This window comes from Electrona antarctica, assembly GCF_951216825.1.
Source record: "Electrona antarctica genome assembly, chromosome: 20".
In the NCBI taxonomy this organism is placed as follows: domain Eukaryota; kingdom Metazoa; phylum Chordata; class Actinopteri; order Myctophiformes; family Myctophidae; genus Electrona; species Electrona antarctica.
This window is the reverse complement of record NC_136801.1, coordinates 31,550,855-31,571,696: the sequence shown is the minus strand read 5'-3', so window position 1 is coordinate 31,571,696 and position 20,842 is coordinate 31,550,855. Positions and strand designations below refer to the sequence as shown.

General features: G+C 43.0%; 1 protein-coding gene across 1 annotated transcript in view; it reads right to left on the bottom strand.

The window, feature by feature from the left end:
• Positions 1–662: 662 nt before the first annotated feature.
• Positions 663–20,842, bottom strand: part of lyrm4b (LYR motif containing 4) — a 40,108-nt gene continuing 19,928 nt past the window's right edge. The window contains exon 3 of the mRNA XM_079489463.1: positions 663–3,126. Coding sequence (XP_079345589.1) covers positions 3,064–3,126 — 63 coding nt within the window. The 3' untranslated portion in view covers positions 663–3,063. The remainder of the gene's footprint in view (positions 3,127–20,842) is intronic.

Genomic DNA, 20,842 nt, shown 5'->3' with positions numbered 1-20,842 from the left:
GTGCTGCTTGACTCCCAAGTAGACTGCAGAAAATAAATCCAAGGAACTCCCGTCTTTCATCACTAAATATGTTTGAGGGGCGCTAGCCCGTCCTATGCACAGCTGTGTGTGTGTGTGTGTGGGTGTGTGTGTGTGTGTGTGTGAGAGAGAGAGAGTGAGCGAGCACAGAATGGGCCCGGAATGCAGTTGTGTGTGTATGAGCATGGAATGTGATGTATGATGATAAGAGCGCCCCTCACTTCACACAAGTGTGATTTTCTTTTCATCAAAGACTGATTTCCTTGCATTGCATAAGTCTGCAGTTCACACCACAAATCCAGCAGCACTTCTTTAAAATCGTTTTGGTCCAAGAAGTACTGCTTTGTCTCCCCAGTGGCATAAACTGCAGAAGGAAAGGATTATGGAGAGCATACTGTAGTGCCGAGTGTAAAACACACACAGAATAGACACCTTCACCTAGAACAAAGGATTATTAACAGGTAACACACATTGTCAGTAATTATATGAATGAATGGTCAGTCAAGTCCTGTATCAAGACAGAATGACACACACGAATCAGAACAACATGAGGGACACTTACGTTGTCAAACATCACTTTGTAACCAACGCCTGGCACCCAGAACCAGTGATAAAGTAGAAACATTGTACTGCCTTCATGGGTTTGAGCACACTTTAATATTATAGAATGCATACATCTGTACGACATAGGCAAATCAATATATGCATCAGTAAATAAAATATACTGTATACAGTATATAGAAGAAATGTACATGCCAGACTGACTATGTAATATACACTACAGTCAGACAGACCTACACAGGATATCTATCTATCTATCTATCTATCTATCTATCTTGACAGTGACTTTCAAGACTTTCAGTTTATTGTGCGTTTTAAGCTTTAGGCCTCAAAATGCTTCAAAACCTTCTAGAGCAGCAGTTTCCAACTTTATCGTTCTATACACACAAAGCAGATTAAGGCTGTAGAAAACAACAATTAAATAAACAAAAATAATAAACTAGATCAGAAATTATATACTGTGATATTCCAGTCTATGAACAGTAAACATAAATGCTGTTCACACCGAGCACGATAACTATGATTATAACTGTGTATGGTCGTCATTCTAACTGAAGCGGATAGCAGAGTTCACACCGCAACTACAGTATAACAATGTAGTTGAGAGAAACATTGACAGCCAATCTAAATCCATCAGAAGGACATCTAGTCCGGCAGCCGGGGCCATGGAGTAGGACATTTGGTGTATAGTTTTTATAGTTTTATTGATCTAAAATATTGTCTATATACACATGCATTCATGAATGGCTGTCGGTATTGAGCAATTTGTTTTATAGGGGTTCATATGTGACCATACCATTAACATCCTATAAGGCAAAAATGTCAAAATGTCATTATGCCATAGCCAAAATGTTATGCCAAAATCACAAATCATTGATCAGTCATCACAAATGTGATAAGGTCAGCACATTTTGGGCACATTTGGTCAAGTGGTAATGGTCGTTTTTAGCCCAAAGAGTGTTGTTTGTGTAAAACTAATGCTTGGAATAGATTCAGAATCATGATAACCCCCTAGTTTGACATGTCACATGCTATATAAAGCATAATGAAAATGTGAAAATCTTGCCTTATATAGGATGTTAATGGTATGGTCACATATATCCCCCTATACAAAAAAGCTCAATACCGACAGCCGGTCAGCAAGTGGATTCACGAATGTATGGTTATATTTTAGGCCAATAAAAAAAAACTATATACCAAATTTCCCACTAAACAAAAGAAGCCTGACTAATCTAGGATGCAGTCGGTCTCACTGACCCTCAGAAAGTTTTGTTTTTTAACCGAGATTATCATAATGTGCTTTTGCATGCGTTTTTCAGAACATACTGTACTGTACATTATCATTACATCACATTATAGTTCTAGGCGTTCTGAGATTAGCGGGAATTCTTTGGCTTTTCTTAATTAAGAAAGAAAAAAATAAAATAAAAAAGCGTTGTTGTGAACTTGTGATGTATTGGTAAATTGCACTTTTGTTGTAGTAATGTTTGAAGGAAACCTTACATACCTGTAGTAAGCGTTTTAATATAATTGATGTGGGTTAATGTATTTATTGCATGTTTATTTATGTATGTTTTAGATATAGAAAAGTTGGACATCACCATGTCAAGGGTGTGACATAATTGGCCCATGTTGCATTTGTTGGCGTTTGAATGAATACACCGTTTGGTTCAACTTGACCATGCCTCTGTACTGCTTCTGACCGCTAACCGTGGTCATTCTCACAGTTATAAAGTTAACACACATTATAAGATTGAGGTTTTAAACGTTGCTTTTATGAAATATCTGAGACCATTAGGGTTTTATGGAAGATACTTCTGAACATGTATTCTATTGCTGGTTTAACCAATTCAAATACTCTTAATTTAAGTTTAATATCTTATTATTGTAGGGTTAGACCTTTCCAGCCACATGGGTTAGGTTTATGCCCGATTTATACTAAAATAGCTGATGTACAAGCGATGCTTTCTGAGCTTGTAAATCAGCTATTTTCAGTGTGTCCGGCACGCAAACCAATTACAATCATTCTTTAGAGAAAGACCCTACGGAATCCAAATGACTGAAATCAGTGGTGTCGACTGAGAACTTTAATCCATGCATATACAGTATATTATTATTATTATATTATGTTATTGTTATACAGTAGTTATAGTGCTTGGTGTGAATGGCCCCTTTGTAAGCAAAAAAAACAATAACAATTAGAAATTCAAGCAAAAAATAAAGAATTCAAATTCACAGCCTGTAAAGAAAACAGGTATTTTCCTTGTATGTGGTACATATGATGCACCCTGAACTGCAACAGCCACAATGCAACAGCTGTAGCCAATCGCAACGCTGGTCAGGAACAACTTCCGCGCCGGACAGGGAGTAAGGTTGGTGCAGCGTGTTACGGTCTCTGATGTCGCATCCCGTCTGTCATTTGCTGGAACAAACCATCATCTTCCTGTCGTTCTCCTCTCCTCCCTAGCTCCTTTCTGCCGTCTGTCAGCGAAGCTCGTCCTTCTCTACGATGGTCTTCTGAGTGGAGAACATCTTGCCTATGGACACCTAGAGAGAGAGAGAATTACACCTGAGTATGAAGATAAGCTTGAAAATTGGTGAAGTGATAAATGGTACTTCCGGCAGACCTCCGGGTGCTTCAAAACGCCACTGAGCAACTTCCATTGAAATTAATAGCGGGGGGCGGGGCTGTCGCTCCTCGTCCGCTCTCTAGATATATTACAACTCTACTAAGTACTCAAGTACAGGGTTCGTTACTTTCCACCACAGTGATATATTCATATTCTAAGTATCCACTGAGCTTATAAAATTTACATTTTCTCCATCTTTGCAAATTCAATAGTGAGCCTAGCTTTGTGTCCAGAATCAGATCAATTACTTCAAGCAGCTCATAATGCAGACTGAACATTCAGTTTGCAAACTGCCACTGCTGCAGTTTGTACAATTTTAGTTTACAGGCAGTGGAAAATAACAACTTTACATCCACTTGTTTATGTCATAGACAGATGCTTTTCTGAATGTGCTAAAAAAACAGATGAATACAAATAATATTCATATATTTTTCTGAGTTTTCCTAGTTACTATTTCAGTAAAAGCATAGTGAAGAATATTTAATTAGTAGGTGACATTTTTGGAAGGAAGAGAGAGAGAGCGAGGAAGTGTGTGTGTGTGTGTGGCATCACTGAGACAGCCTTTACTCTGAGACAGAGTAAAGTAAAGGACTATTCATACTATTCATACTTTCGGTTAGTAATTAAACAGAGTGAGCGGTGAGTCGCTTATTACCACCAGAGCCTTAATTAGCATCATTGATAACACCTGTGAAGGAACTATCTGACACACCAAAACCTTAACATCAGTGAAAACGAAGATGTATTACATTACACCAAGCATCCAGATATCAGTGGCGTTTTTCAACACAAGAGGCGGAACTGCAGGGCCAACATCGGTGACATTGGCTACTGGAGCTGTGTGAAGGCGAAGAGGTGCGTATATTTTTACTCTCGGATGCACGGTTTCGGTCTGACTCGAGTGAATGGTGCATTGTGAGCTTGTAGATCAGCTATTTTTGCGAGCCACTTGTATTCATTGCATTCATTTACGAGAATATAAGACACTCTTTTTTTTGGGAGATACAAGGTTGCTGCCTAACAAGTGACACTATACTGTGTCACTTGTATATGTGTGTGGAGTGTCACACTGTCATCTCACTTCCCTCAATGCCAGACCTGTCTCTGCATGCAACCAGAAAAGACCCAGGCACACTGAGTGACAGACACTCGTGTCAGCCATTGTTTACACAACATCCCCAAGCCACACTGGAGGTGTCAAGCGGGCACATCAATGCCTGTTGAGGCCTCTTTCAGTGCTTGCAGGTTGGAGGAAGAGTGGGCACCTGATACTTTAAGTCTGGGGCCTGGGCACCTCAATGTCTGGGGCCTGGGCACCTCAATGTCTGGGGCCTGGGCACCTCAATGTCTGGGTCCTGGGCACCTCAATGTCTGGGGCCTGGGCACCTCAATGTCTGGGGCCTGGGCACCTCAATGTCTGGGGCCTGGGCACCTCAATGTCTGGGCACCCTCAAATGATCATGCATAGTACAAGCAATATATCATTATCAGATTATCATTTATTTACCCTTTTCAACTTAACGTCTGCATGCCATAATGACTGTTTTGTAGCAATTTGTAGAAATTGTTAAAATATTTAATATTTTTTCAAATGTGCAAGCATGTTCAAATTATTTATTATGACCGCTATATAAATGCAATTTACCATTTAAGTGGCTGTTTGACATTGTGTTTATAAACTTTATATAAATCTCCTGTGTAATTATGAATGTGTGCGCGCGTGCGTGTGTGTCTGTGTGTATGTGTGTGTGTGTGTGTGAGAGAGTGTGAGTATGAGTGTGTGAGTGTGTGAGTATGTGAGTGAGTGAGTGAGTGAGTGAGTGAGTGAGTGAGTGAGTGAGTGAGTGAGTGAGTGTGTGAGTGAGTGAGTGAGTGAGTGAGTGAGTGAGTGAGAGAAACAGCCAGGACGCTGTTATAGAGAACAGTGAGGCATACAATTAATGGAAATAGCCGACCTACAAGCTTGTATATTGAATATTTGGAACATTTTCAACTTAACTAATATAAAGATGCAATATTAAAAGTGGTTAATAATGATTAGTGACAATATGCATATTTGTGGTTGTTGTGTGTGGGAGTTAAAATCAAGAGTTTATGATTTACAGGTAGACACTCTCATCCAGAGTGACTTACAATAAGCAAGGTAAACACATGGATCCAATGCAGATGTATGTGTAAACTAGGATCATGGGTAAACCAAGAACCTAGAATACAGTCTAAAGTAAAACAAATGGTAAATGTGGTGGTGCATTTATGTAGCGCCTTTATCCAAGGCGCTTTACATACTGTAGATTGTGCATTACCAATTCACCCATTCACACACACATTCATACACCGATGGCGGTGGAAACCATCTTGCTCAAGGACACTTCGACACTAACTCTGGGGGAGCCCGGGTTCAAACTGGCAACCTTGTGGTTACCATCCGGCCACTCTACCCCTGAGCCACTGCTATAAATAAATGTATCTGTATCATTGAAACTATAGGACAGCAGGTAGACAATGAACCTATCATCAATTGAATAATAATACTACCTGTTTATTGTGGTCAAGAAAAAAAACAGCAACAAAAACATTAGAACAAAGTATGCATGCATGGTAGCGCCCGCTTCGAATGCTATCAATGCATTGAAAAAGGGACAAAATCATGTTTAACCAGAGCATTGAATTCTCCCAGTAGTCTACTGACCTACCAAGATCTCAGTATAGTAGTATAGTATCAGTAGGCTGCATTGAGGTACGCCGTGTGCTGTGCGCAACAACAGCTACAACAGCTGTGCTGTGCGCTGATCACGGCTACCGTTTTTACAGCGACGATGTGCGTTGTCCGGCATTACTAACCCCACCACTAAATAAATCTAACCCCAACTCTAACCTTAACTTCAGTCTTAACCGGCCACATAAGTCCCCTAACCTCATCAGTCTTAGCCGGCCACGTAAGTCCCCTAACCTCATATCAGTTTTAACCGGCCATGTAAGTCAAGTGACAACGCGTGTCGTCACAGTCAAAACAGTAGCCGTGATCAACGCACAGAATGCAGCCTACGGTTCTTGGTAAGTCAGTAGACGGCTACCGAGAGCATTCAATGCTCTGATTAAACGAGGTGAGTCTTCAGGTTACGGCGTAGAATTATGACTGTAATAGGGTGTTTATTTCACAGTTTGGGAGCCATGAGAGAGAAGAGTCTAGAACGTGTGGAGCGTTGTCCAGGGTGTTTTAGAGAAGGGGGAAGAGTCTAGAACGTGTGGAGCGTTGCCCAGGGTGTTTTAGAGAAGGGGGAAGAGTCTGTGATGTGTGGGGTGTTGCCCAGGGTGTTTTAAAGAAGGGGGAAGAGTCTGGGACGTGTGGAGCGTTGTCCAGGGTGTTTTAGAGAAGGGGGAAGAGTCTGTGATGTGTGGGGCGTTGTCCAGGGTGTTTTAAAGAAGGGGGAAGAGTCTGGGACGTGTGGAGCGTTGTCCAGGGTGTTTTAGAGAAGGGGGAAGAGTCTGTGATGTGTGGGGCGTTGCCCAGGGTGTTTTAAAGAAGGGGGAAGAGTCTGGGACGTGTGGAGCGTTGTCCAGGGTGTTTTAGGTTAGGGAAGGGGTAAGAGTCTAGGATGTGTGGAGCGTTGTCCAGGGTGTTTTAGAGAAGGGGGAAGAGTCTGGGACGTGTGGAGCGTTGTCCAGGGTGTTTTAGAGAAGGGGGAAGAGTCTGTGATGTGTGGGGCGTTGCCCAGGGTGTTTTAGAGAAGGGGGAAGAGTCTGGGACGTGTGGAGCGTTGTCCAGGGTGTTTTAGAGAAGGGGGAAGAGTCTGTGATGTGTGGGGCGTTGCCCAGGGTGTTTTAAAGAAGGGGGAAGAGTCTGGGACGTGGAGTGTTGTCCAGGGTGTTCTAGAGAAGGGGTAAGAGTCTAGGATGTGTGGAGCGTTGTCCAGGGTGTTTTAGGTTAGGGAAGGGGGAAGAGTCTGGGACGTGTGGAGCGTTGTCCAGGGTGTTTTAGGTTAGGGAAGGGGTAAGAGTCTGGGACGTGTGGAGCGTTGTCCAGGGTGTTTTAGGTTAGGGAAGGGGTAAGAGTCTAGGATGTGTGGAGCGTTGTCCAGGGTGTTTTAGGTTAGGGAAGGGGTAAGAGTCTAGGATGTGTGGAGCGTTGTCCAGGGTGTTTTAGGTTAGGGAAGGGGTAAGAGTCTAGGATGTGTGGAGCGTTGTCCAGGGTGTTTTAGGTTAGGGAAGGGGTAAGAGTCTAGGACGTGTGGAGCGTTGTCCAGGGTGTTTTAGGTTAGGGAAGGGGTAAGAGTCTAGGATGTGTGGAGCGTTGTCCAGGGTGTTTTAGGTTAGGGAAGGGGTAAGAGTCTAGGACGTGTGGAGCGTTGTCCAGGGTGTTCTAGAGAAGGGGTAAGAGTCTAGGATGTGTGGAGCGTTGTCCAGGGTGTTTTAAGGAAGATTAAGGCTGCTGCCCTGCAGCTGATTTGAGAGAGCAGGAGTTGTAGGGTTGGATCAGGCTTTGAGCCTGTCTGAGGTCAAATAAATGCTGATATATGAGAATAATAGCATCGTCACAATTTCAGCGTTTATTTGCCCTGGCTTCCCAAGGGATTTTATGACAACGAACACCAACGTAACCGTGTCAAACATGATGCTTGGAGTAGGTTGTGTCAGTCAGAACATTAAACACACACAAATGTACACACGCACGCAAGCACACACAGAGCGAAACGCATGAACAGGTAAGTTGCAGGCAGATGTATGAATGATGTCACGCAGGCATACAAGGTCAGGAGAGACAGAGAGACGCGCGCACGCACACGCACACACACTTTTCAATGTGCCAGTTTGTTTTGCTGCGTCCTGCTGTGAGGAGAAAGACAGACAGCAGGTTTCCTCAATGACACATCATCTTTTCCTCTTTCACCAAAATCTCTCCATCCATCTGTTCTTCCTCCACCTACACCGTCATCTATCCATCCTCCCTCCTTCCTCTTTCTACCTCTCCATCTATCCATTCTATCTGTTTCACTACCTTCGATCCATCACTCATTTCTCTCTTTCTCTGCCTCCAGTTTTTTCTCTCAACCTCCATCCCTTTTCTCTCTACCTGCAATCCAATCCTCCCCTCTCTCGTTCTTTCCCTAACTCTGATCCATCCCTTCTTTTTCTCCCTACCTCCGTTCCATCCCTCCTTTCTCCCGCTCTCCATTCGCCCCCTCTCCTCGGAGACCCCTCTCTGCTAACATCAGCAAATAGACTGTGTGTGTGTGTGTGTGTGTGTGTGTGTGTGTGTGTGTGTGTGTGTGTGTGTGTGTGTGTGTGAGTGAGTGAGTGAGAGAAGAGAGAGAGAGAAAGAGAGAAACAAACACCTCTGGGAGTTTCAACAGGTTAGAAAGTGCCGACTGGCAAAGAGTCCTTCACTGTGCCAACATGCACACCACGGGTACGTGCACGCACGCACACACAAGCACACACCTCAATTACAAGACACTGCGGAGAAAGATTGTGTGCCCTTCCAACTGCTACTCTGCCCCCCATGGGCTCTTAGGGACGGTGTGTGTGTGTGTGTGTCTAAGGAAGTTAGAAAGACAAGAGTCAAGTCAAGGACAGACAGAGAAAGCAGTGTGTGTGTGTGTGTGTGTGTGTGTGTGTGTGTGTGTGTGTGCATTTAACTTTACTTTTAAAGCCATGACTTCAGTATATACGCGCCACACATGCACGCATGTTGGGTTTGCAAATATTTGGGGACTTTCATATGCCCCAATGCATTGATTCTCAACCCCCATCTGAAAATATTTCGTGCCAGGGACCCCATACTAACTGGAGGTCCCCTTCTATGCATTTTTTTTTTTTAAAGATTCAAATATATTCCACATTTTTCAAAGATAGAGAGAGATATTTTGGTGAAGACATTTGGAGCTTCTGGTTTGGGGATCCAGGGGTGACCTTGAGGGGGTTCCAGGGAGTCCCCAATAAAGATATAGTTAATATAGCATCACAATATACCGGACCGGTAACATATACATTCAGCATTGGCTATTTATATAGGCAGCCTATCCTACAGTATAGGCTGAGTGGTGAGCAGCCTATCCTACAGTATAGGCTGAGTGGTGAGCAGCCTATCCTACAGTATAGGCTGAGTGGTGAGCAGCCTATCCTACAGTATAGGCTGAGTGGTGAGCAGCCTATCCTACAGTATAGGCTGAGTGGTGAGCAGCCTATCCTACAGTATAGGCTGAGTGGTGAGCAGCCTATCCTACAGTATAGGCCGAGTGGTGAGCAGCCTATCCTACAGTATAGGCCGAGTGGTGAGCAGCCTATCCTACAGTATAGGCTGAGTGGTGAGCAGCCTATCCTACAGTATAGGCTGAGTGGTGAGCAGCCTATCCTACAGTATAGGCTGAGTGGTGAGCAGCCTATCCTACAGTATAGGCTACTCCAACAGTTTTCCAAAATATCTAATCTTTGAAGCAAAATTATATGGCTGTGCAGATTGCGCAGACATAGAAACATAGGTTTTTTTAGTCTCAGGTCTAAATTGGTTCAACTCCCTGCATCGAGATTGTGGGGAAAGGTTTTGCAGGAAAAAAAGCAGATCGACAAGTGAGAGCATCGATCGGCTAGGTTTCTCCACGATAACATAAAACTGAAAACCCCCCCCCCAAAAAAAACCCCACTAGTATACTATAGATTCCTGAGGGACTCAGCTCTGCTCAACTATGTGGGGTTGACGTGGTTAAGAAACCATGTGTGTGTGTTTGTGGCCATATCATTGCACGTCCACAAGGGGGCAATACATGCCTGTCCAAATCTCTCTCTCTCTCCTTCCCTCACCTCTTTCTCTCCATCTCTGTCACACAAACCATTCTCTCTTTCACTCGCACAGACGCACACCATACCTCCCTCTACCCCCCCACCCCTCTCTCTCTCTCTCAGTAGGTACATCCCCGCATCGTGACTTGTCGATTGGCCCGAGTGCGTGCGTGGGGGGAGGCGTGGCCAAGAGGAGGTGGGTGTCCCCTCTGGACCAATTGGCAGCCAGGGGGGGGCGTGTCTCATGTAAATTGTTGCGGCAGTGATGCTGCCGAACAGCAAACGATCCTCCGTGTGATTCTATATGCTCGTTCTATCGCTCTCTCTCTCTCTCTCTCTCTCTCTCTCTCTGTCTCTCCCTCTCTCCGTCTGGTTTAAAGCCTTATACCGGCACGCATACACACACACACACACAGCGTGCGTGCATGCGTGAGACATACAGTGTAAGTAAATGTGTCATTTTTATCATACAGTATTAATGGTCAATTTAAATGTATTCTGCTGCGGAACCCCATCTGAAAGTACTTCGTGCCAGGGGAGCAGGGACCCCCATATAAGATTTGTGTTTTCTTTTATTGTAAATAGCCAATGCATATAGATACGATAGATACGAGGACCCCTTTAGAACTTTTAGAAGCACTGGTATAATTACAGTATCTGTATCTCCTCCCGACTCCTACTGTAGCTGAAGAGAGATCACAGCATAAAAGGGAACTCCACACACACACAGTGTGCCTGTGCACACACACACAGTGCGTGTGTGTGTGTGTGTGTGTGTGTGTGTGTGTGTGTGTGTGTGTGTGTGTGTGTGTGCGTGTGCGTGCGCAGGCAGACAACTAAAACTTTCAGTGGACTCCACTCATTAGTTTTGTTTTCTGCAGTGTCTGCATGCGTGCACTCACGGTTGTGCACGCGCGCACGTGTGCATGTGCGTGTTTGGTGCCGGTAGGGGGGGGGGGGGGGGGGGGCAGAGATTTCTTTACAGGATCCGATTTGTCACTGCCGAGTCAATCGGGGACAGCCGATTGGTTGAGGGCGTGGTGTGTGTGGGCAAGGCCGTCCTCCTGGGGCCGCGGCCAATCAGACGTCAGAGTGGAGACAGGATCGTTAAGAGAGATCATTTACTGTCTTATGGAGGTGATTATCAAGGACACACACACACACACACACACACACACACACACACACACACACACACACACACACACACACACACACACACACACACACACACACACACACACACACACACACACACACACACACACACACACACACACACACACACACACACACACACACACACACACACACCTCAGCTTCACTCCATCTTCCTGCGTTATCAGTCTGTGAAAGACTGAAACCTTATCTCCCGCTATCCATCCATCATCACCCCTTTGAGAGATACAGAGAGACAGACAGCCAGGCAGACAGACAGAGGTAAGTGAGAGAGAGACAGAGATGAGGGGAGAGAGAGCGATATATAGACAAAGTGTGTAAAGCACAGATAAACACTGACTACAGGTATAACAAAAACAAGAATAGCCGCTTGTAACACCTCATCTACAGGCAAGGAGCGCGCGTTCTGGCGGCGATATCGTGGAGTCCTGATAATATGGAGCATCGGTCATTGCCGATCCGATCACGTGATCGGAAATCGGGATCGGGAGCAAAAAAATCGTGATCGGGACATCCCTATTATATCCATATCATGATATTAGACTCGATATTGTCTGTGATTTTGCATATTGTACTATCGTGATATGGCATAAGTCTTCTATAAATATATAAATATCGGATCGGGGAAAAACGGTATCTGCTAAAGGTGCACGATATAATCGGTGATATCGGCCTATTCATGCCGTATCGGTATCCATCCGATCTCAAAATAACTTTGATTATTTTCACCGATATACTGTATATATGCACTCTCGGTCACAGACTGCCGTACTGAGAAGTATAGAGCACTCTCTCGGTCACACACTTTGTACAATAACCGGAATCAGTCATAATCGGTATCGGCAATATGACCCTGCATATAATCGGTGATCGGTCATAATTTCATAATCGTGAACCCCTAGTATATGCAGATGCTCAAAATCAAATGATCGGAATCGGATCGGGAGCAAAAAAAACGTGATCGGGACATCCCTACAAATAACCAATAAATAATAGCGTAGATCTCAACCAATGAAAGTGTTTGCGGGCCGCGAAACCTCGCTCAAATAGAGACTCTGAGCGACTATAGGAGGGGTGCATGACATCGCTGCACGCTTGTGGTACGTCAGGAAAGTCTCATCAACATTGATTCTAATGAGATTTCATTGTTCGCTCGCATCGCATCGCTGGCAGTGCGGATCGGGTGAGAGACTTCTGGCTCTCAGAGTCTGAGAGCCTTGCAAGTAGCTCGTTTATGGCGTGAGAGCCCGTCTACAAGCCCGCAACGCATCGCGGACGCAATGCGTTGTGGGCTTGTAGATCGTCTGTGTTTCCCCACGATGAGACACTGTCGTACAACAAAGCTTAAATTGGGTCCGCCTCTCAGAGACTAGACTTGCGATCAACTCGTTTCGCAGTTTTTCTGATGCGGTCCTAGAGCGGGCATAACGTCACGCCACAGAAACCCATTGGTGGACACAGAGAACGTGCCAATGGTGGTGTACGCATTACGCAGTGGTGGAAAACATACTCAAATGTTTTACTTTTACTTTACTAAGTAAAAGTATCAATGCTGCAATATAGAAATACTCTTACAGGTAAAAGTTCAGAATTCAAAACGGACTTGGGTAAAAGTACAAATGCATTGGCATTAAAATGTACTTAAAGTACCAAAAGTATACAGTACTCATTATGCAGAATGTCTCAATTCAAGTTTTAAAATGTCTACAAATCTTCTGAAAAAAGCAGATTAAATGCCTGAAATGTATATAGGGTTGAAGTTGTTAATATATTGTAATAATCAAAGTACTACTGTATGTTCTCAAATTAATGTAGTGGAGTAGAAGTAACAGTGTTAGAAATTGGAAATACTCAGGTAAAGTACAAATACCTCAAAGCAGTACTTAAGTAAATGTACTTAGTTACTTTACACCACTGGGTGTACGTTGCAGGTATGAAGAATCGGAAAGGAACAAAATCACTGGACATGGTCCATTCAGTCGCCTCCGGAGGGGGAAGCCAACGATTCAAACGCTGCAGTTTTTTGAGGGAGAGTTAGATACCCTCAGAGAACACTGCACACACACACACGCGCGCGCGCACGCGCACGCACGCACGCACGCACGCACGCACGCACGCACACGCACACGCACACGCACACGCACGATTTAACTCTTTGGTGAACACAGTGTGAGGAAAATACAGCCCTCTTGTTGCTAAGAAACTAATTAAATTGGAACTCGGTTCACATGCACATTGACCTAATTGTATTAATTTATTTATGCATTGCCAAATTCAGCCTTATATTCTCATACTGTGTGTGTGTGTGGATACAGTATGGGAGTGAAGATTTGCCCCCTTATGCCTGACTGTGAAAGTGTTCCAGATCTATCGTGTCTATTCACACACAACACACACACACACACACACACACACACACACACACACACACACACACACACACACACACACACACACACACACACACACACACACACACACACACACACACACACACACACACACACACACACACACAGTAGAAATAGACGTCTATTTCTACTGTGTGTGTGCCATTCTAAAATGGCAAGCTCACAGGTTGTGAGCTTGTTGATTGGCCATTTAATGGCAAATCAACTAGCTATGGCCAATCAACAAGCTCACAACCTGTGGGGGCAATACTTTTATTCCACACACCTTTAAAGGCTCTGTGAATGGATCATTTTATTTATTATTCATTTTCACATAAAATGTTACCCATATACCCTTTAGAAGCGATCACCTGCAGAGGGAACCTTTGGGCGGCTAACTTAAGCTACCTTTTTTGCCACCAAAGCAAAATAGGACAGATTTTAGGACATGAAATGTCATTTATAATGTCACTGTCAGTCTATGAGATGTTATACTGTCTGGCATTTCTGTTGCCACATAGGCAGTGAAGCCAGTGATGGCAAGTAACTTGTACATTTACTCAAGGGCTGTACCTAAGTACAATTTCAAGGTACTGTAGTTTTACTTTGCATTTCCATGTCTTAATCCATTGCACTTCTACTCCACTACATCTGAGCGACAAATGTTGTACTTTTTAGTCCACTGCAATTATTTGACAGCCTTAGTTACTTTGCAGATTTAGATTAGATTAGATTAACACTTTCCCCTCCATTTACGAGTTAATTGATGTAGAACAGCTTCCCTCCCAATAAGCCTATCTCACAGAATTTCCCCACGCCCCCTTTCGGGGTTAGTGGTGATAGCGTGACGTCACTCCATAGACGCTACATGTTAACAGAGGTAATTTAAGAAGTCTACAACTTTTGTTTTCTCAAGGTAAGGTTTGTTCTATCTGTTCGAGCTGATTTACCATCTTGTTTGCTTCATAATAATATTGGTCTGTCACATTTTTACATTAGAAAATGTACTTAGATTCTCCAGAGAAAAAAACGTGTAAAATGCTAATGTTAAATTACACCACTATTTACCGGAAGTGGGCGTGGAAAGCGGGCTGTGAGATAGGCCTATCACTAGTTACACAACTTATGTTTTCATTGTTTAATTCGCGTTTTAACTTTTAAGACTTACGGGGGTTTCCATCGGACAGAGTGGGATAGGTGACACATCTAATTAATTTAATGGTCTTTAATTAACACCAGAGGAACTCCACCACCTGCTACATCAGGTCATTCTTCTACCATCATCGGGACAAAGATGTTTGTATTTGTATGGGGACCAGGGGGTCTATTACAACATCAGTGTTTGACACAGAGACAGACCCCTTGAATGAAACACACCTTCTTCCAGAAAGACGCTGGTGGCATTCAGCTATTACCTACAGTGGAGAGCTGTTGTACATATTTGGTGGCTGCAGTACGTTTTGAGGACAGAAAAGTGAGGACGCCAATTGTGATTGGCTGGAATGTGATGGTGCTATGATGATGTATGATGATAAGAGTGCCCCTCACTTCACACGGGTGTGAAGTGAGGGTTTTTATTTACAAATGGAAGCCTGGTACTAATTGATATTCATGGAGTGGACTCCTGCTCTTTCGTTTCCTAGTGTCCATCTGTGGATGTGTGCATTTCTAAGACTCTGTGTGCCGTGTGTGGAGAGTTTTATCACCGTTATTTAATCCATTAACCCATTTTGACCTGAGATCAGATTCTAAAAATGTCTTCTACATCCCGACAGTTTTCTGAAAAAGCTATGTTTCTATGTCAGTCGTTCTTCGATTTTTCAAAAATAGCAGACCTACAAGCTCATAGCGCGCCACTCGGTGGCGCGCTATGAGCTTGTAGATCTGCTATTTTTCAATAGCTAAAGCATAACATAATGCTAACACCAAAAGGGGTTCCCGCCCAAAATGGGTTAATCCATTAAAACAGGGAAAGCATCCGTGTCATTGTAGAGTTTTTGCGTTGGCTATTCAAAAATAGCAGATGTACTGTACAAGCTCACAGCAAGTCACTTTGTGCTGCGCTGCAAGCATTTTCTTTTAACATTTTGGGATTTTTTTTTTGAGAATTACCGATTGAGAAGGCATTTGTAGAAACGGCCTCAGATTGTAATGGGTTTAAACAGTGAGCTCCATCCAGCCTCTGGGATCGTCGAGAGTTTGTTTTTCTCCTAACCATGAAATATTAATGAAAAGCTCAAATTTATGAATGAAGCCGCACTACTGGCACTGTGCCACTAGTGAAGCTGCACTAGCATGCAGCCTGCCTGGCTGGGTGTGGTGTGGTGATGTCTACTAGTACTAGCCAAGAAGAGCAGTTTCCCCAAATCTTTTCTGGATCAGGTTGAAAATACCTAGTATATCGTTGCTGTCGGGTGCAGAAACCTTGTATCTCCATATTTCAGTAGTGAAAATTGCAGTTCTGCAAGCTGTCAGCGTGCCACATTATTTTTTATTTTTTTTGTATAATGATAAAAAAAACAGTTTTGGGCGTACACGTTTTCCACCCGATAGCAACAATATGATGCTATGAATGGATGAATGATAACCGAACTGCTGAAGAATATGTAGTTACAGATCAGTCTTGATTTCGTCGACTAAAACTAAGACGAAAAATGTTCGTCGACTACCTTTTTTCACTGACGAAAACCAAATGAAAACGAAATGAAAACTAAGCTGTGATGACTAAAACTAAGACTAAATATACTGACAATTTCGTCAACAAATAAAAACTAGACTAAAATGTTAGGAAGGGACTAGTGGACAAGAGATCCAGTATAAGTAAATTTACACTTTATTCTCCATGGAAATAAAAACGTCTGGGTTTCCGAGGCTATTTTACACTTGGTTGCAATGCGTCACGCTGCGACGCGTTGTGGGCTTGTAGATCGGCTATTTTCAGCAAGTGTAAAAACAGTAATCAAGACAGCATCAAGTCCCGCCAAAATACATTTTAGTCGACTAAATCAACTGTAGATTTAGTCGACTAAAATCTTATGATATTTAGTCGACTGAAACTAGACTAACACTAAAACATTCCAGGTGACTAAAATCTGACTGAAACTAAATTAAAACTATTGAAGAGACTAGGACCCCCCCCCCCCCTTTCCCCTCACTGTATACGTTTCTTTTCCCTTTTTACCTCCTCTATGATGATTTCCTGTTTTGACTATATAGTATATTCGTACATCTCTATTTGTTTTGATGAATTGAAAATGGTGGGCCCTATTGTAAACAAGTGTAATGCTTTATGGTGTCGTCCACTCACAGTTAACAGTTGTTGTATTGAGTTGTACTTGAAATGTACTGTAATTCTGCAAACTGTTAATAAATCAATCAATCAAAAAACTAAAACTAAAATTTGCTGCCAAAAACACTGTTACAAATAAGAAATGGTTGCAAGCAGTGCCTCCTGAGCAGATCAATATTAAACTGATAACATTTCAGTACATCCAGTTTTGATGTCAATGGTCAAGTTTTAGATTTATTTTGCTTTGATAACTTCCAGATCAGCACATTTACACAAAGTTCAAAGCAGTGTTAATTTTTCCCCCAATATTTTGATTTAGTCTTAAGTCTTTTATGAATAACACCATTTAGTCTTAGTCCTATTAAGTCTTCTGAAAAACCTTAGTCGACTTAGTCTTTAGTCTTATAGTCTAAAGCCCTAACCACACCAGAGGGTCGCCATGCAACTACTTGCAACATGCAACTACTTGCAACCATTATTCCCAATGACGTGTGGTTGCAAGGAGTTGCATTGGTGTGGTCTGTTTTGTTGCAAGGAGTTGCATTGGTGTGGTCTGTTTTGTTGCAAGGGGTTGCATTGGTGTGGTTTGTTTTATTGCAAGGAGTTGCATTGGTGTGGTCTGTTTTGTTGCAAGGAGTTGCATTGGTGTGGTTTGTTTTATTGCAAGGAGTTGCATTGGTGTGGTCTGTTTTGTTGCAAGGAGTTGCATTGGTGTGGTCTGTTTTGTTGCAAGGAGTTGCATTGGTGTGGTTTGTTTTGTTGCAAGGAGTTGCATTGGTGTGGTCTGCTTTGTTGCAAGGAGTTGCATTGGTGTGGTCTGTTTTGTTGCAAGGAGTCGCATTGGTGTGGTCTGCTTTGTTGCAAGGAGTTGCATTGGTGTGGTCTGTTTTGTTGCAAGGAGTTGCATTGGTGTGGTCTGTTTTTTGCAAGGAGTTGCATTGGGGTGGTCTGCTTTGTTGCAAGGAGTTGCATTGGTGTGGTCTGTTTTGTTGCAAGGAGTTGCATTGGTGTGGTCTGTTTTGTTGCAAGGGGTTGCATTGGTGTGGTTTGTTTTATTGCAAGGAGTTGCATTGGTGTGGTCTGTTTTGTTGCAAGGAGTTGCATTGGTGTGGTTTGTTTTATTGCAAGGAGTTGCATTGGTGTGGTCTGTTTTGTTGCAAGGAGTTGCATTGGTGTGGTCTGTTTTGTTGCAAGGAGTTGCATTGGTGTGGTTTGTTTTGTTGCAAGGAGTTGCATTGGTGTGGTCTGCTTTGTTGCAAGGAGTCGCATTGGTGTGGTCTGTTTTGTTGCAAGGAGTCGCATTGGTGTGGTCTGCTTTGTTGCAAGGAGTTGCATTGGTGTGGTCTGTTTTGTTGCAAGGAGTTGCATTGGTGTGGTCTGTTTTTTGCAAGGAGTTGCATTGGGGTGGTCTGCTTTGTTGCAAGGAGTTGCATTGGTGTGGTCTGTTTTGTTGCAAGGAGTTGCATTGGTGTGGTCTGTTTTGTTGCAAGGAGTTGCATTGGTGTGGTCTGTTTTGTTGCAAGGAGTTGCATTGGTGTGGTTTGTTTTGTTGCAATGAGTTGCATTGGTGTGGTTTGTTTTATTGCAAGGAGTTGCATTGGTGTGGTCTGTTTTGTTGCAAGGAGTTGCATTGGTGTGGTCTGTTTTGTTGCAAAGAGTTGCATTGGTGTGGTCTGTTTTGTTGCAAGGAGTTGCATTGGTGTGGTTTGTTTTGTTGCAAGGAGTTGCATTGGTGTGGTCTGTTTTGTTGCAAGGAGTTGCATTGGTGTGGTCTGCTTTGTTGCAAGGAGTTGCGAGTAGTTGCAATGAGTTGCAGCTGGTGTGGTTTGGGCCCTAGTCAACAAAATTAACACATGGTTCAAAGTTTATCAGTCACGATGTGACATATTGTGAGCTTGTAGATCTGCCATTTAAAAAAATATTTGTGAAAGATTTTAACACAAACACAAATCTTGTATGGGGGTCCCTGGCACAACATCTTTTCAGATGGCGGTCGGTGGCCAAGTACATATGAATTTTGGGGGGGTCCTTCACATGAAAATGTTTGAGAACCACAGAGTCTTAAAAATTGGGATGGGCAACAGACCCAAACATTCTGGCGTCGAGTTCTAGTGCATTGTGCTGCTCTGGTCTAGTCTAGTCGCACAGACAAATTGGCCTCTTTTTTTTTTTTTATTACATTTCCATCTAAACCCATACATTTGTGTTAGGCACTACACTGGCGTCTAAACTAAACTCTTACTCAACACGTGTGCTGAGGCCATGGAAAATGAGACGCGATGATTTCAAGTAGTCAAGGAGAAAATCAATAAACATTGTTGAGGGAAGGGGGAGTAGAGGGGGGGAGAGAGAGATACCTTTACATAAGAGCCAATAAAATCACAGTTCACTTCAAACTAATGGACACACACGCACACACGCACACGCACGCGCAATGATGGAGCATCCACAAGGGTGTGCTGCTGGGCCTCTATACTCTGTGCATTATATCTCTGACAAAGCAGAAATTCTCCCTGATGCCGTCGTCCAGAAACCTTGTATCTCCATTCTTAAGCTTCTATGTTTTCTTTTCCATGAACCAATGTCCTACTTCATCATAGTACATGTCACACAATGTTAAACATTGTAAAGAGTTAGGGAATTTCTCCCTAACCCTTTTTTTTAATTTTTTTTTTTTACAAAAGTGGATAATTATGTACATTGACCAAAAACAAATATTTAAAAAAAAAAAAAAGATATAGGGGAGCTGCTGCTGGAGGGGTCCCCTCCAGGAGCAGCTCCAGCTCCCCTATATCTTTATTTATTTTTTAATAATTTTTTTGTCAATATACATAATTATCAACTTACTTTTGTAAAAAGAAAGGGTTAGGGAGAAATTCCCCTTTAAGTGAACATGGTTACAGGTTTTTATGAATATTGACCCACAGAAAGGTATTAACAAGAGCTCATGACTAAAATGTAGTCATGAGCTCTTGTTAATACCTTTCTGTATCCAGGATCCAAATGTGCATATAATTTAATGATATGCACATTTGGATCCTTTGGAACACAGGCTCCTTTTGACATTATTTTGATGAATAGGTTTTGGACATACAAGGTTTCCACCAGACTGTTGCTGATATTCATTTTCAGGGCCCAGATGGTAATGAGATTTCTTCAATGCTTTGGTAAGTGTTGTAATGTTCCAGATGGGTCTCTTTGGTTTCATTTGATTTGTGATTCTAAAGCCATGCTTGTCTGTCATGGAACTATTAGTCGTTTGAGTTAGTTGAACCGAGGTAAAACAACGTTAGGCGTTATTTAGTTGGTTTGAGATTAAACAATGTTAGGGAATATTTAGTTAGTAGAGATATTTAGTTAGTTGGTGTAGGAGATAATCCATCAATCCATCTGAGGTGTTCTTTAGTGAGTCCGTTTCATGAAAAGCTGACATTTCTGTTTGTTTGACTGATTGAATACTTTATTAACAAGTTTGTTTACAGTACAGGTAAGGTATTAGTCAAAAGTTATGCTGATAACACAAAAAGCTCCAGGGGGCTTGTTTCCATTAAAAAACATAATGAAGTGACATTATTCCGGTAGAGTGTCTCAGCCCTGCAGTCGCTACTCGCCTTTAAGGCGTCTTACTGGTTTTAGTATATGTTTGTGTGTCACAACCACACGCCTCGCGGCCGTTGTTTGCGTTCTTTTCTGACGTTTCTGTGCGTGGTTCAATGACTGTGTTTTGTTGTGGCTTTGCATTGGCTGCGCTGCGCTGTTTCAGCCGCGTTTGGTTTGAAGTTATATCGAGTGACGTTTGAACATTTGCTGCGTTGCTCTGCACTGTCTGTCTGCAGCCTGTGTGGCTGCCAGGGATATTTGCCTCTCCCCTTCCCATTGCCCAGAGGCCGCTTTGCTGTCCCATTGGCTAGAAGCAGCCAATCACGACTAGGTGGCGATCTTGTCGTCTAACTTTCATGAGTAGTCACTAGTCAGGTTTCACCTGACAAAAAGAATGA